The sequence below is a fragment of the Motacilla alba genome, chromosome 26 (genome assembly GCF_015832195.1).
Source record: "Motacilla alba alba isolate MOTALB_02 chromosome 26, Motacilla_alba_V1.0_pri, whole genome shotgun sequence".
Taxonomy (NCBI): Eukaryota; Metazoa; Chordata; class Aves; order Passeriformes; family Motacillidae; genus Motacilla; species Motacilla alba.
Genome location: NC_052041.1, coordinates 4,409,018 through 4,425,439, shown reverse-complemented (window position 1 = coordinate 4,425,439; position 16,422 = coordinate 4,409,018). Strand labels below are relative to the sequence as shown.

The following is a 16,422-nucleotide window of genomic DNA, read 5'->3' as shown; positions in this document are numbered from 1 at the left end:
ACGTGGCCACGGCATGGGACACTGAGGAACCCGACCTGTGGCCCTGCTGTCCCCAGACCCACTGGGGAGAAGTGTCCCAGAGCCTGCAGGACCCATCCTGGCTCCATCCCACATTCCCAGTGGGATGTGCAGCTCATCCCTCCTGCCTGACGCTGCCTGGGCAGCCCCCCAGCAGCCTGGCCGTTCCCTTGCCGTGGAGCATTTATTAGCTCCCCTTTATTCCGTTCATTCCTCACACACTTCCAGCAGCCAGGACCTGTCGCATCCCGGCTGCCGCAAGGAGCAGGCTCTGCTGCCCTCTACCTCCGCCGGATCCGCGGGGCTGCGGGGCCGGGGGGAGGCTCTGGGGAGCCCGAACCATCCCGAGCCGAGGCTGGAAGGTGCAGGGAGCTCCCAGCAGGAGCGCTCGGACTGTGCTCTCCAACCTCTGCCCCCGCTGCGCGGTCTCCCTCCAGCATCAGCCCGGGGATTCCTCGCTGGGAATGCCGCCCTCATCCCTGGGGAGGAGGAGGGAAGCAGGGGGAAAATCCCCTTGGCACCACATTTCATCGAGGTTTTGCTGTGTCCCTGCAGCTCGGCCCCCGAGGGCAGCAGGCAGTGCCGGCGCGGGGCAGCAGCAGCATCCTGTGAGACCAGGCTGTGCTGGAGCCCTGCGAGGGGCTGCTCCTCCCTGCGGCCACCTTCCTCCCTTCCTCCCTGCTCCCGGGGTCATCCTTCCCTTCGGAGGGGCAGGGCAGCCCTGCACATCTGCACGGCACAGCTGGACGGGATATTCCCCCAAAACCCCCTGGCTGTGCTGATCCCACTGCAGCAGGGCTAGCATGTCCTGGTCCCTCCCTTCCTGGGACATCCCTGTCCTTCCCTCCTGGGACATCCCAATCCTTCCCTTCCTGAGACATCCCAATCCTTCTCTCCTGGGACATCCCAATCCTTCCCTCTTGGGACATCCCTGTCCTTCTCCCCTGGGACATCCCAATCCTTCCCTTCCTGGGACATCCCTGTCCTTCCCCCCGAGACATCCCTGTCATTCCTTCCTGGGACATCCCAATCCTTCCCTTCCTGAGACATCCCAATCCTTCTCTCCTGGGACATCCCAATCCTTCTCTCTTGGGACATCCCTGTCCTTCTCTCCTGGGACATCCCAATCCTTCCCTTCCTGGGACATCCCAATCCTTCCCTTCCTGGGACATCCCTGTCCTTCTCCCCTGGGACATCCCAATCCTTCCCTTCCTGGGACATCCCAACTCTTCTCTCCTGGGACATCGCTGTCCTTCCCTCCTGGGACATCCCTGTCCTTCCCTCCTGGGACATCCCTGTCCTTCCCCTCCGGGACACCCCTGACCCTCCTGTCCCTGCTCCAGGCCATCTCCTTTTCCCGCTTTTCGGGCTCAATTTGCAGTTTTGTGTCCCCACCATCCCCTCTCCCCCTGATGCTCTCTAGCCCTTAAAGGATATTTAACCAGCTGGTGAATTATTCATCCCTCGGAGGTTCGGGGCGCTCGGGGCAGCTCGGGGCCCTCCCGGAGAATTAACGAGAGCCATAAATCAAAGAGATTTCGCAGGAATTTCCCATTCCCGGCCTGGGCCCCCAAATGCCACTGGCAGGGAGGGAGCCGGGCGCTGCCACTTGCTGCTGCCACTTGTTGAGGAGCTTGTTAAATGCAGGAGTTAACCAGACTCCAGCAAGCGGATCAGACACTGCAGTCGCTGGCTAAGGGGCAAATTGGGTGGCTGCCACCTCCTAATGCTCCTTTTGAAGGTGTTTTTCCCCCCGGCTTTGCAAACACCGCCATCCATCCGGCTCTGGGGGAGGAGCAGCCGAGGCTGCTGTGCCCGGGGGATGGGGACAGTGGCGCTGCCCGCTCCTGGCAGGGCCGGGTCAGGCTGGGCTGGGGGTGGCAGAGGGGACAGTGGTGCCCCAGGGGCTGCTGGCAGCGCTGGGGGTGTAAAAGGCCGGTGGCTTTTGCCTGTGGTCCTTCAGATGGGGTGGGCTGGGGATGGAGCGAGGTCGCTGCATCCCACTGGGATGCTCGGGCTGGTCCTGCACTGCTCGGGAGTCTGCTGGCCAAGGGACAGTGACACATCCTGTCCTGGGTGTCCTGAGAGCCCCAGGCGAGGATTTGGATCAGAAGGAGGCCCGGAGAGGAGGAATCCAGCACAGATCCCAGCTGTGACAGCTTTTCCTCCATCACCAAACCCTTCTGCTCCCACTGCACCCTCTGGCTGAGATTTTGGCAGAGTTTGTCAGTATTCCCACTCTTCAGGAAACCCCAGGCTCACCCCGAGGGGCCCAGAGGTGTCTGGGACAAGCCCTGGGAATGGTGGGACCCCTCCTCCCCCTGGGACCAGGACAGGGGTGTCCACAGAGGGACCAGACAGACCCCAGCTCCCTTTTGCTAATAAATGAATTAATTTATCTCCCTGTGGGATGATGTGAAGCTGCAGCCAGACCCCCGAGGTGGGAGGTTCACCTCTCCCCTGCTGCTGCCAGCCTGCCTGAGCCCTTGCTGCTGATTCCCCACAGAAATGTGAATTTTGGTTCCTCACGTCTGCCTGGCGGGCAGCAGGAGCTGCACAGTGAGCCGGGGGAAAGCACAAGGTAATAGAGGTATTTATTAAAGCAGGGAGGAAATTTATATGCTATTCCTGCTTTTTCAGCTCTCAGTCATCGCCGAGGGGAGAGGAGGAGTGGGCAGCCTGTGCAGGAAATCACCAGGAGTCTGTTTTCTGCCCATTTGTCAGTCTGATGAACAAGAAAAATACGGGCAGGCTGGGTGAAGGAGAAATGGAGAGTGTGGAGCATGCTCCTGCACGGCCAGGAGCAACTCCAGGTGCTTGGGAAGCCTCCCTGGATCCCCCTGGAGCTGGGGGATTGTGCCACCAAGGGCTTGGGGTCCCTCAGGCTCCCTGGGTGGGGAGGGGGAGATGGGAGAGGGGGTGTGGGGAGGAGAAAAGGGCTCTGGAGGGGATGGGCTGGAGGAAAAAAGGGGGTTCAGGAGGGGATGGGATGGAGGAGAACAGGGATTCTGGTAAGGACAGGCTGGAAAAGGGCTCTGGAAGGGAAAGTCTGGAGGAGAAAGGGGGTTCTGGAGAGGATGGGATGGAGGAAAAAAGGGGTTCTGGGAAGGACAGGCTGGAAGAGAAAAGGGGCTCGGGATGGGATAGGATGGGATGGGAGAGAAAAGGGCTCTGGGAGGGAAAGTCTGGAGCATAAAAGGGGTTCTGGAGGGGATGGATCAGAGGAGAAAAGGGCTGTGGAAAGGACAGGCTGGAGGAGACACGGTGTTCTGGTGGGGCTGGGCTGGAGCAAGGCCCTGGCAGTGGGGTGAGGTCGATCCCAGTGTCCAAAGCCATCACCCCAATCCCTGCAGCCCCCCTTGGCAGGGCCCTCCCAGCTGCTGGAGCGTTTGGCAGCTCCTGGAGAGGAGCACTGGGGAGTGCAAACCCACCAAGTATTAAGTGCTAATAATTCCCTCCTTTCATTTGCAGTTATCCACCTACATGTGAGAGGCTGGGATTTTGCTGACACTTTCTGGCTGGGAATTGAATGCTGCCTGAATCATCCAGCCAGGGCCATTTGTTCATAAAAGTAAGGAATTGCTGTTTGAATCCTTTTATTGCTGCTAACGTGACACAGGCAGCCGTGATGGATTCGGGCCGGGGATGTGACACAAACGTGGCCCTGCTGGGAAGTGACACAAATGTGGGGACTCCTGAACCCTCCTGGGTGGGAGGCAAACACTGCCTGGGTCTCCCTGGGCTGCTGGGGCTGTGCAAGGTCCCCCTGGCACTGTCAGGCTTCTCCTAAGCTCTAATTCCAGCAGTTTTCCCCTTAAGGAGCAGCTTTTCCCCCTGGTATCACGGTCTGGGCATCCCAGAGAGGGGTTTGGCCCCCCCAGCCCTGTGTGAGATGGCACAGAGGGAAGGGGGGAGTGGTTGAGGGTTTTAATCTTGTTCCCAGAGCTGCTGGAGTGGCTGGACAAGGAGATGTTTTTCCTTTGGCAGAGACAAATGAGCAGAGCCAGACCCTCTGGCATGGAGCTGCTCCTTCTGCTCTGATGGGATAAAAATGTCCTGGGAGAAATCCAGGCAGTGCCACTCCAGCCTGGAGAGATCAGCCCTGGGCAGGATGAGGGTTCTGGGGAACAGCACTGGGCCAGGACCCCGGTCTGTCCCTTTTTTGGGGCTCTGTCTGTGCCCAGGGCTGTGGGGGAAAGACCAAGATCACCTCACTGAGCTTTGCCCCTCATCCCTGAGCTGCTCCAAATCAGGACGTTATAAACTCCAAGCCGCTTTTCCCTGAGTGCTGCTTGCACAAATGAGAACTGATTCAAAATGAATTGAGCCAATTACTGCAGTTTTCCTAAACCAGCCGACAGCAGCGCTGGGATGAGGAGGAACAGCCCCAGCTGCAGCAGGATGGGAGTCAGACACTGAGATGCCCTTTGGGCCTGAGATTCCAGCTGTCTCCCTTCCCTGGATGAGTCTGGCTGCTTTCCTCAGTTTGCATCTGAATTCAGGTGGCAGCAGTGCCAGGCCAGCGGCGCTGGAGCAGCTGGTGGTGCCTGCTCCGAGTGGGTGATGCCGGGCTGGTCCCTGCTGCTTGCAAATGCAGCGCCTGGATAAACCCATGGATTTATGGAAAAGCGGAAGGAAACACTCCTGGGTGGTTTTTGAACCTCAACCTTTGAATGAGATGCTTTCTGCCATGGGAGGGATGGGTCTGTTGGGCTGGGTGAGGTTTGGGTTTCTGGTTGTCTGGTGGCTGCTCCTCCCCTGCTCCCCTGGTTTGAAGAAATCAGTTCTGAGCGTGGAGAAGGGGCTTTGTAGGGAAGGAAGAAAGGCTCCTGGGACGGGCAGAGTGGCCATGAACCATCCAGCACAGCAGGAGTGGTGTGGGAGCTGCTCCAGGGAGCAGGAGCCCTGAATTTGGGTGGGTGCAGAGACAGGAGGGTGCTGGAGAGCGGGGCTGGGGCTGCATCCTTCCCCTCCCAGGCCTGGTTTTGGGGCAAGAAGTGCTTCCTATCCCTGCCTTCCCATGCCAGGGATGAGCCTGGGGCTTCCTGCTGGTTTTGGTGGCTTTGGACCCAAAAATGAGGGAAAACACCAGAGAGGGGAGGTGTGAGCTGGGCAGGGAGGGGAGGAGGGCGAGGTTCTGGCACCGGGATCGCTCCCCAGCCTCTCCTGAATGAATTCACTGACACAGGGAGCAATTTTTCCTTGATTCTGCCAATTCTGTCACAATGCTGCCTGGAAGGGCCCCACAGGAAGGGCAACTTGAACTCTGTGAGAAGCTCTCAGCTGAAGCTTTATTTAAGGCTACATGGGGAAATCTTAAATATTTAAAGTGTAAAAACTGGCTGGGCAGTGAGGGCCGTGCCCTGTGTGTCCCTTTTTGCCTCTGAACGCCTTTGGTGCTCCAGCTAACGTGGCTGTCACCTTGTGGGGATGGTGTCACCCACAGATCCCCCTTCCCATGGCTTTTTGTGTCTCCAAGAGCAGCATCGTGTTCCCCCAGCTGACCACCAGCATCTTGTCCCCATGGCCCAAGAGAAAGGACAAGGACTGAGCATCTGTGTTTTTCTCTGTGCTGCTTCTGTTTATTTCTTATTTTTTTTAAACCCCTACTCCTTGACTGCAGACGTCCTTGTGCTGCCATGAGATTATTTATTTATAAAATATGTACAGGAAAGAGCTCGGGTCCTGGCCCCACCCTCCAAGGTTGGCCGTGCCTGTCCAGCCGGAATTTCTCTGCTTCGGAGTGGGGAAGAGGAGGAGAAAGCAAAGGGCTGAGAGGGATAGAGATTTCAAAGGGCGTGAGCAAATATTTACAGGTTCCAAGACAAAAAAATGTATCTACAGTGTTGTCTTGGGGATAGAGGGAGCTGGGCTGGAAGCAGAGCCCGCTCGTGGCTCCGTTTGTTATATTGATTTACAGAGGCTGCAGGAATCGATCCCTGCTGGGAATCCCGGCGGGAGCGTGGCTCCAGAGAGCCCCGGGCTCAGGCCCTGGCGAGGGGCAGGTGGGGCCACCCCAGCCACGGGGCCCTGCTCCTGGGGCTTTGCCACAATATTTAGATTTTTGCAAATGAGGCCTGGGTGCTCCCGTGGTGCTCCCGGGAGCCCAGGGAAGGGCGATGCTGGCGGGGAGCGGGATTCAGGCAGGAAAAGGTTTGGGGTCCCCACCAACCGCTGCTGTTCGAACTCGATGGGGACAGGTAGGGACAGTCCCCCGGAGGTGACGTGCTCCTGGGAGCTGGGCCACAGCTCCCCGGGCTCGGAGTGGCAGAGCTCAGAGTGCCACGTGTGGGTCCCCGGGGATGTGTGGGGTGGGGTCTGCACAGCTACGGCAGGACGGGCACAGCTAAATTCCCCTGCAGGGGAGGGGGCCGGGGCACGAGGGAGGGACTGTGGGGCGTCTGTCTGGGTCCCCGAGCTCGGCAGGTCGCCCCAGTTCAAACTGTCCATGCTCTATGCAGGTGATACTTGGCTGGAGGAGACGGAGGAGACCTCGGTCTTGCTCTGGGATACGGTGGAGGAGGTTTCTTCATCCCCAAAGGGGTTCTTGCCGCAGCAGATTGTGGTGATCATGCAGTTACGGAACTGGGGAGGGGAGAGAAATGACAAAGGTGGCACCGGCGGCCAGCAGGGACGTGCTACAGCACCAGGAGTCTCTGGATGGACTGAGATCCTCCTGGGAAGGAGCAACGTGCCCGTGGAGCCCCCAGCTGCGCTGCCCAGCCCCCGGGGCGTCTCACCTGTTTGTTCATGAGCACGTAGATGATGGGGTTGTAGAGGGAGGAGCTCTTGGAGAAGAAGGCAGGCACTGCCATCAGCGTGGCCGTGAAGTCGGCGCCCTTGTTGGTGAAGATCCAGAACGCCACCACGGCGTAGGGCGTCCAGGCCAGCATGAAGCCCAGCACCATGAGGATCACCATCCGCGTCACCTCCTTCTCCGCCTTCTGGGTCGTGGCCGATTCCTGCTGCTGGGCAGCTGCCTGTGCGCACAGAGCGGGGTGAGGGGCAGCTCTGCACCCCCAACCCACGTCCCCCGTCTTGCCCGAGCCACCCCCCTGTCCCCGTCAGTCCCCTCCGGCCGCTACCTCGCGGACTTTGCAAACGAGGCGCCCGTAGGAGAAGAAGATGATGACGACGGGGATGATGAAGTGGATGACGAACATGTAGAGCACGTAGGACTCGTTGTGGAAGTCGGGGTTGTGGGTGTAGTAGTCGGGCCCGCAGGAGCACTGCATCCCCTCCGGGATGTACCTGGCAGGGAGAAAGGTTGGAATCTGCTCCGGGACCCTCCCTAGGGGCAACAGGGATGGAATTCCCTGAGGATGGGGGATGCCGGAAGGGTGGTACACATGGTTGGGGTGCACTCAAGGATGCGGTGTCAGCTTGCTGTGACGCTCCCTCCCTCCCATGGGAACGGGACATTCATTTCCCTCCTCTGAGGCCAAGCACTTCCCTGCCGGGAGCCACCTGCTCTCCCTGCAGGGATGGAGGGATGCGGGAGCTGCCGAGGTTCCTTGGGCTCACCTGGACCAGCCGAAGAGCGGCGGGGCGGCGCAGGAGATGGCCATGACCCAGGTGAAAGCGATGCCCATCATGGCGTGGCTGGCGGAGAAGCGGAAGTTGCCCATGGGCTTGCAGATGACAATGTAGCGCTCAATGGCCAGGACTACCAGGGACCACAGGGCGACCTGGCCTGTGGGGAGGAGAGGGAGAGCCCACGGAGTGGTCAGGGCCCCTCTGGGCTCCACCTTCCCTTGGCGCTTCCAGAGGAGAGCACAGTGAGCTGGGGATCAGCGTGGGATAAGCAGCATCCCGCTAGAAATCTGGGAATCCTCCACCCGTAACGAGCAGAAGCTCTGGGAGCTGAGGGGATGCTGGGGGCGGAGGGGTTTTAATAAATTAACAATCAAGGGAGTGAATCCCACCTGGGCTTGGGGAAGCACAGTTCCTGGCAATGCTGCCAGATGCCTCCGAACCTGTTGATTCCCTTAAATGTGCATTTCACGAGCCTTCTGCTGGCGCTGGATCGGGGGAGGCGTGGGGAGGGGGGGACAGCGTGGGTGGGAAACGTGCACATGTATTTATGAGGGATAATTAAACTTCAGGGGATTTGGGAGCGTTTAGTCAGTGCTGTAAGCCTGCTAATGCCCCCAGCTGTGATAAGCTGCTGATAACGACACCCTGTGCCGGGATTCGCTGGGGACCTGCTGATGGCACAGCCGCTGCTTCCCAGCCAACTTCCTTCCCTGGGAACAGGAGCCTCCTCCTCCTCCTCCTCTGAGCGGTACAAACCTTGGAAAGGCAAAATAACGCTGCCCAAGGCTCACTGAGCAGGGATGGAGCAGACTTTGGGATCTTCAGACCCCTAAACTAAGACTTTCCTAGCTCCTCGGCTTGGATCAGGATATTCAGCCGTGCCTTTGGCAGAATATCCGTATTTTTAAAATGTGTATTTCCAGAGCAGCGTCATTGTGGGAAATGGCACCGTTTAGGAGAAGGAAAGTAAAGTCCCTGTGGTGGCTCTGGGTCTCTCCAACAAGGACTGGTGGCTGTCAGATCCATCACGAGGTGTGGCGTGGGCAGGGCTGGCTGCGTGGGCTCTGGCTGCTGAGTGAATTCTCCCTGTTTTTCTGCAGGGCCAAGTGTTGGCAGCACTCGTGTGTGTCCCTGAGAAATGCCTCAAGGAAAATCCCAAGGGCACCCAAATCTGGTGCAGCTGGGACAGAGCTGAGCCCTCCCTGTGGAACCTGAGGACCACCCTGGATCCTCCTCACCTTCCTTTTTCCCCTGGACAAGCTCTGAGCCCTCTCATCTCTCCACGCCTCTAGCTCTTCCATGGGGTTCCCTTCCTGAGGGATTTCTCTTCCCCTTCTAAACCCTCAATTTCCACAAAAAAGGGAAGCCTTTGGGCAGAGGAATAATCATGGGATCGTGAAGGTTGGGAAAAAACCTCTAAGGTGATCAAGTCCAAGCCCTTCTTGGTCCAAGCGGCTTGGCCTTGATTTGGGAACACGCTGTGGTCATGCCAGGCAGGTCTCTGGTGACCACCTTGGCGCGACACCCCCAGTGACCAGCAGGGCCAGGTGAGCCCAGGCTGGATCCTGCAAACAAGGATCCCTTCCCAGGCTTCCTTCCCCTGCCACCATGCCATGGAGGCTCCTTGCTCTCAAGGTCGAACACGCAGAAATCTCCTTTCCTCCCTCATTTTAAGCGCAGGGCGAGCCCCACACGAGGGGGAACGAGGCTGCACATCCCAACAGTGCCACGAAGGGACGGAACCAGATTCCCAAAGCCCTGGAGAAGGAAGCCCCAAGCCTCCATTCCCATCCCTTACCTCCCAGCGTGGCAAAGAATCCCTCCACGGCGCAGCCGATGGGGCCGAACACGAAGTAGCCGTTCCAGGCGGTGTAGAAGGTGACGGTGAAACCGAAGCAGGCCATGCACAGGTCAGCCACCGCCAGGTTGACCAGGATGTAGTTGAGGGGCTGCCGGAGCTTCTTGTGCTTGAAGGTGACCAGGAGGGTGAGGAAGTTGATGGGGAAGCCGGTGGAGATGAGGAAGAAGATGTAGCAGCACACGAGGCGGTATTTCCAGGGCTCGGCCAGGTAGTACTGCGGGTACTCGAAGGGGCTCCGCACCACCCCCGTCTTGTTGGACATAGGCACGTAAAAATTGATCCCCTCCGTCCCGTTCATCCTGCCCTCGCTACGGGAGCTGCTCTGCCGGAGGGGTTTTCTGCAACGGACTGCGTTCCGACCCTGATTAATAAAAAAGGGAAGCCCCAACCCCGTCCCAAGGCGGAAAGTGCGCAGTGAGAGGGTTCCCCTCCAACCCAAGAAACGAATGAATTACAAGGAGCAGCAGAGGTTGAGGGGATGGAGGTGGTGCCCTGCCCTGCGCCGCGCCAGGGGCTGGCGGTGCCGCGCCCGGGGTGGTTTTATACCCTCCGGCCTCCTCGAGGGAGGGGGGAGGCTGACGAGGGGCTCGGCTAACTTTGTGTGACAAGGGCAACGGGATTGAGAGGGGTTGATGGTTTAAGCACCCTCTAAGCAGCCAGTTGGCCCCAAAACCTGCATTAAGGCGTATTAATTGCCATTAAGTGTTTAATGTTGTTTAAGGTGTTGGGGGCAGGAAGGGATGGGGTGGGGAGCGCTTGGGAAGAGGGGCGAAGGTGGGAGGAGCAGTGGGGAGTTTGGGAAAGGCCGATGTGAAAATGGGCTGTTCTGGGGTCCACAGTGTGTCACAGGTTTGGGGTGTCCCTGGGCAGCTGAAGGGCCCTGTGAGGCCACTTGCAGACTGGGGAGTGGCCAGCTCTGCCCCACTGACCTTGGGGAGGTCACTGGGGGAAGACTGGACCGAGCTATGTGGGTCTGAGCTCTTGGCTGGGTTCTGTTTCAGGTGCCTGGCTCAGTGTGGGGACTGCTGGGGTCTGCATCCCAAATCCAGGCTCTGCTGGCACGGCCAAGGGCCTGGAGCTGGGCAAAGGTAGGAGGGGAAGCCGCTTCCCATCCCAAAGGTAAAGCAGTTGGTAGTTTTTTGGTAAATGTTGCATTTTTGGGGCAGAGCTCTTGGCTGTGTGACCCTGATCACGCCCCTGGTGGTGCCACGGGGCAAAGGAGAGCAAAGATGTCCTGAACTCCCTGCAGAGAGTGCGGAGAGACCAGCGCAGCCTGGGAGAGCCAGAGGGATGGAAGGGAGCTTTTCCCAGGCTCCCAGCACGGAGTGTGGGATCCCCATCCCAGCACACACGAGCCTGGGAAACCATTCCCAGCAGGGCCAGTGCCAATGCTCCATCTCGTCCAAGTTCTCCTTCCCCATTTCTTCCTTCTGGGTCATGGGTGCTCCTTCTCCAGGGACCCTGCCAAAGGCGCCTTAGGGAAGCTCTTCCATTAATCCTGAGGATGTGGGGCGTTAAGGGAGCTGATCGGATAACGAGGTAAGCTGGGCCTCCTCCTCCTCAAGGCACGGCCCATGGAAAAAGTCACCGTTGTCCCGTGGGATGAATGACGCTCCTGCACGCCTGGAGCGTCTCCGAGCTGGAGGCTGGGAGCGGAAGGCTAAGGAGCTGTTGGGATGGGTGGTGTCCTAATTCCTGATCCAGCGGGCACAGAAGTAGGACGTGGTGCAGGGAAGTGGGTCAGGCCAGCCTCAGGTGCCCCGGGATGAGGGCTCCCCACAGGATGGATGTTCCTCTTGGAATCGGCACACCAAATTCCTGGTCCAGGTCTTCCTTGAGGGGATGAGGGGAAAAGTGGAGGAGTTCCATGGCCCTACTTCTCACAGAGCTTTCCCTGGAGGAACTTCCTGCCTCTCCTGGCCATAGTCAGGCTCCAGATGTATAAAAATTTGGCACACTGTTGCAGAACGAGGTGAATATCAGAGGAGATCCCAGAAATTCTAATCCACAAAACCAGCTGTGCATCCATCTCAATTCCAGCGTGCGCCTCCCAGCTCCCATGGGAGAAAGGAACTCTCTCCAGCTCCAGTACTTCACTGTGGTGGCCCACCTTCAAAAGAGAAAGCAAATCTTCAGCTCCAAGGTTTCACTTCGAAAACACCTGGGCCTCGCTGCCAGCACCAGCAGCATCCCAAAGTTCTGGTGCTTCCCCAAGGTTTTGTGTGTGGACACGGCTACCCCATGGGAAAGTTAATCGTCACCTCCCATCCCTTCCTGGCACCCCTTTGGGGTGTCCTGCCCTCTTCTAAAGTCAAGAGTGGTGCAAAGGAAGCTGTGAGGGGAAGAGGAACACCGAGTCTGGGTGCTGGGGGGACACTGAGCTGCACTTCTTGGGACAGGGACCTTTCCTGGCTCAGCAGATCCTCTCCACTCACCCTGGCAGCTGAGTGTGGAGGAGATTTGGCATCATGGGTGGTTCCCAGACACCTTTCAAAGGGACAACTGGACTGAGGGGGTTTCAACCGACCTGGACCAGGCTGTTCCCCTTTTTTGGGAGCTGCCTGTGGAGCAGGTAAGCCTGAGCCACCTGTGCTTTGTGAGAGGGCTGTCCCCTCCCAGCTCTGTGTCCCCTGGGGTCACTGCCCCGAGGCCAGTGGATTTAGAGCTCTGGGCAGGTCAGCACAGCCGGAGCAATGGCCAAGGCCTCGAGTAAACCCAGAGCAGGGAAATGACACCGCTGAGGGTGGCTGGTCCCTCCAGGACGTGTCCTGAATGCAACCTCAGCTCCTGCAGCAGCCCTGTCACAGAGATGGCTTTAATTTGCTGTCTCTTAGCAGGGAAAGTTTATGAGCTGCTCTCTCTCCAGGAGAGCTCCCGGTTGTTTTCTGTGCTGACTCTACAACAGCAGCAAATTCCAGGCCCTGCCTAATGCGGGAGGAGAGCTTTGCTGCTCTGTGTTTGTCCTCAAGAAAAGGCTTTTCTTGCCCCTTGCAGGTTTTCCTGCTTTGAGCTGGGATTGTCTCTCGCTCATTGTTTGTTGGCGCGCGGCGTGACGGGGCCCTGAGCTGCTCTGGGCTTTCATGTCCTGTGTAAAGCAAGGGATGATAATTATAATCAAATAACCGGCTTGCGCAGAGCCGACACGCCTGGTTCACAGGGATCAGAGACAGGCACAGCTCCCACGGGAGAGAGGGGCTCCCGGAGCCCTTTGTGGTGCCCATCCCCAGCCCTGCCGGGCACAGGAGCCACAGGAGCCGCTTGCCAAGGGGCACCCAGAGAGTACCTGGCGCAGCAAGGTGGAGGGAAATGCAAGAGCACAACAAATCAGTCATGAAGGGAACATCTGTGCCGAGCTCCTGGTGCTGGGCCGACGCACAGCCCCGTGAACCCCGGCCGTGAGCACGACTCTGACTGCACGCCTGGGCTCACTCCTGTGCTGCTGGCTGTTTTTCTAACCAGCGCCGCCCTGAATCTCCCTCCCGTGGGGGCTCATTCCTCCCCAGTGGGCAGGAAAAGAGGGAGGAATGTGCCTCTGGGTGCCCTAGGGAGACCCCGTTTCCCGTATCACATAGCAGCCACCCAGGGCCGCGGCGCTGAGCCGCTTAGGCCGGGCTTGTGAGCTCCCTCGCCAGGAAAGGGGTTAAGGCAAGATAAAGCCACAGCGTTATAGAGACCATATGGAGGGGAAGAAAACCCTTTATCCTGTAATTGGATTCGCTCCGCGCTGGAGGTGAGGCTGAGTGGAGCTGACAGGCCGTGATGGGCGAGGCGCTGCCAGCCGCCCGTCCAAAGCAGGATGTGTGTGCACAAACTTGTAGATCAATCCATTAGAGTGGATCAAATAGATTTAAACGTGTGGCAGGGAGAAGGAGGACACTGATGTATTTACAGTCGGGTCTGCTGGGCCGGCCCTCCCCCAGCAGGGATTACCTGGCCACGGCTGGTGGCTCTGTGGCTCTGTGGCCATGCCCTGGGCACCCACCCAGGGCAGGGGCTGGGGGTGGACAGGGAGGTGACCTTGCTTTTGTCCCAAAAAATAAGAAAACACAGCAGGCTGTCTTTTGTCTTTCAAGCACAAAATTTGAGCAGGAGGGACCTCAGCTCCCGTTTCCCATGCATGTTCTCCATCTCCATCCTGCTCAGGCTCTCCCCCCAAGCCATAAAGCAGCTGGGATGTGGGGAGAGCTCCCCCATGCCAACCTCTTCTCCTGGTATTTGCACGCTCTGTCAGCTCCCAGCCTTTTCCTCCGGCTGCTGATCCAGGTAACGTCTCTCCGAGTGCTGCAGGATTTCCTTGGAGAGACAGGCACTCTTTGGGCCCTGTAATTTCCCTGCCAAGGAGCTGAGCAATCCCGGCTCAGCTGCAAAGCTGCTCCGCTCCGTGTGGTGCTGTCAACACTTCCCCCTCGGTGACAACCTGGGGCTGTGGCAGAGTGGGCAGGTGTGCAAGACATCCCCCTGGCCCTGCGGCGAGGAGCAGCCGGCGCAGCCAGCAGATCCCGGCAGCTCCGGCAGATCCTGGGAGCTCCGGCAGATCCCAGCAGCTCCAGCAGATCCCGGGAGCTCCGGCAGATCCTGGGAGCTCCGGCAGATCCCGGGAGCTCCGGCAGATCCCGGGAGCTCCGGCAGATCCTGGCAGCTCCAGGCAGATCCCGGCAGCTCCGGCAGATCCTGGCAGCTCCGGCAGATCCTGGCAGCTCCAGGCAGATCCCGGCAGCTCCAGCAGATCCCTGCAGCTCCGTCAGTGCTCCCGTGGCTGTGCCCGGGGCGAGTCGTGCTCTGCCAGGGGCAACAGCAAAAACGCCGCTCTGATCTCCCTGCCCGGCAAACTGGAACCAGTCTGGGTTTTGGTCTGGTTTCTGGGCTCCCTGAGGGGTTGGACAGGAGTTATCCGGGATCTGTGTCCAGCTCTCCTCCTTTGCCTGCATGGGGCAGGTGCTTGACTGCAAAATTAGAGGCAAAGGAAAGGCTTTTCCCAAATTCCCGAGGGATGCGCGTGCACGGCACACCCCTCCCCACCCTGCAGTGTCCACTCGAGGCTGGCTGAGCAGCCAGGAAAGGGGGTTCAGGCACACAGAAATAATCCAGCTCTTTTATTTTTAATTTGTAAATCTCATTTGAAGTGGAATCCTGTTACTCCTGAGGGCCTTGTTGTGGCTGCTCATGGGTTTCCACAGCGATGCCGTGAACGTGCTGCTTCGTTTTGTCATAACTGGGTCAATTTAATTTTTTTTTTTCCTCTTTCTAATACAAGCCCTCAGTTTTCTCAGTGGAAGTCTGGAGCCTGCTGTGACACGGGCAGCCGGGTTATAATCTTATGGGAATCAGCACGGAGGAAATTTGGGGGTTGCCTGCTTGTTTCCTCTTTCCAGCAGGGCTGTTCCCTGCTGCCTGGCTGGGCTGGCTCCTCGCTCCAACATCCCCAGGAACAGCCAAACTGGCGTCCCAGCTCCCAGAAGAACCCCATCCTGGCAGTGTGTGTCCCTCAGCCAGCTGCAGAGCCCCATTCCTGCCTCCTGCCCCATTCCACGGCCCCAGCTCCTCTCGGTGGTGGCCGTGTGACCATGATTCATTCTTGCTGTGCCTGCTTTAAAGCCTTTTAGGGATTTGCTCCAGACCAAATGTGTCCATCCTCTCCCTGTGCCCTTCATCCTGTAATTGGATTCATTTCCTCCACCCAGCCCGGGCCGGGCTGCTCCCCATCCCTTTATGTAACAGCTCTGGCTCTGGCTGCGCCGCTCTGGGCTTGACCCACAGCCACTGACAGCAGTGCGGGGTTTGCTGCACACTGAACCCCACATTGGCCCTTTTTTGGGGCAATCTGCTCCCTTTGCCCTCTCTTGTGGCTCTCTCCAGGCTCTCTGTGGCTCGTGCTGCAGCTCCATCCCAGCACGATCCCTGCGAGCGCGTGCAGCTCCTGCTCCAGGGAGCCACAAACCCAACACCCCGTGCACGGGAGCACGGGCAGGGCTGCCTGGAGAAATGATGCATTTTCCAAGCCCTTTCATTAATATTTATTCTCCTTAATTCCCAATCTTTACTGTTTAGCCCTCTAAAGCCTTTGTGGCTGGGAGGCTTTCGCTGAGGTTGCTATTCCACGCCTAAGCAAAATATCCACAGATGAAACGGGCATTTTATCCAAAGTGAGCCCTGTGCTGGGATCAGGCCTGGCTGCACAGGCCCCGAGGCTCTGCAGATCTTTCTGCTGCTGTCACCGTTTTCCATTCTGATTTTCCCCACATCCCAGCTGGGATGGATGTGCTGCTGTTCCTCTCCCCAGTCTCTCCTGGGATCCCTCGCCCGGGAGCTCATTGACCTGCCACATGAGTCTCTTCTTCACCCCCAAGCCATCCAGCTCTGCGTCCTTGTTCCTCCCAGGATGAATTGGTGCCTTGAGAGCCAGAACCCTTCTCCTCTGTGGCAGATAAATGGCCACTGATTGCTGAGAGGTGCTGGGATGAGCATGGAGACTCCAGTGAGAGCACCAATAAATCCTGGGAATCTGGCATCATCCAGCCTTGGGAAATCTCCTGGCAGCTGGCACTGCTGAGCACAGCGATGCCGGACCCCTTCTGTCCCCCCTCTTCTTTCTTTCCCTCCTTTTATTCTCTCCCCAATTGTTTTCCCTTCTCTTCTTTCCCTCTCTTTTTCCCCCTCCTCTTCTTCCCCCCCCAATTCTTTTCCCTGCCCTTCTTTCCCTCCTCTTTTCTTTCTTTTCCTCCTCTTCTTCCTTCTGCTTGTTTTCCCTGCTCTTCTTTCCCTCTCTTTTTTCCCCTCCTTTTCTTTCCCCCAGTCATTTTTCCTGCCCTTCTTTCCCCTCCTTTCCATCCCTCCTTTTCTCCCCCCCAGTTGTTTTCCCTTCCCTTCTTTTCCCCCCTCTTCTTTCTCTCTCTCCTTTTCTCCCCCTCCAATTATTTTCCCTTCCCTTCTTTCCCTCCTTCCTTTTTTCCCCCTCCAATTGTTTTCCCTTCCCTTCTGTTCCCCTTCTTCTTTCTCTCCCTCCTTTT

At 58.2% G+C, this 16,422-nt stretch overlaps 1 protein-coding gene across 1 annotated transcript; it reads right to left on the bottom strand.

The window, feature by feature from the left end:
- Positions 1-5,747: 5,747 nt before the first annotated feature.
- Positions 5,748-9,916, bottom strand: LOC119711967 (green-sensitive opsin). Its single transcript, XM_038162739.1, has 5 exons — positions 9,353-9,916; positions 7,543-7,711; positions 7,104-7,269; positions 6,759-6,998; positions 5,748-6,603 (listed from the first exon to the last, which is right to left on the bottom strand). Exons 1-5 carry the CDS (start codon positions 9,711-9,713, stop codon positions 6,472-6,474), a joined length of 1,068 nt encoding a protein of 355 aa, XP_038018667.1. The 5' UTR covers positions 9,714-9,916; the 3' UTR covers positions 5,748-6,471.
- Positions 9,917-16,422: the final 6,506 nt, after the last annotated feature.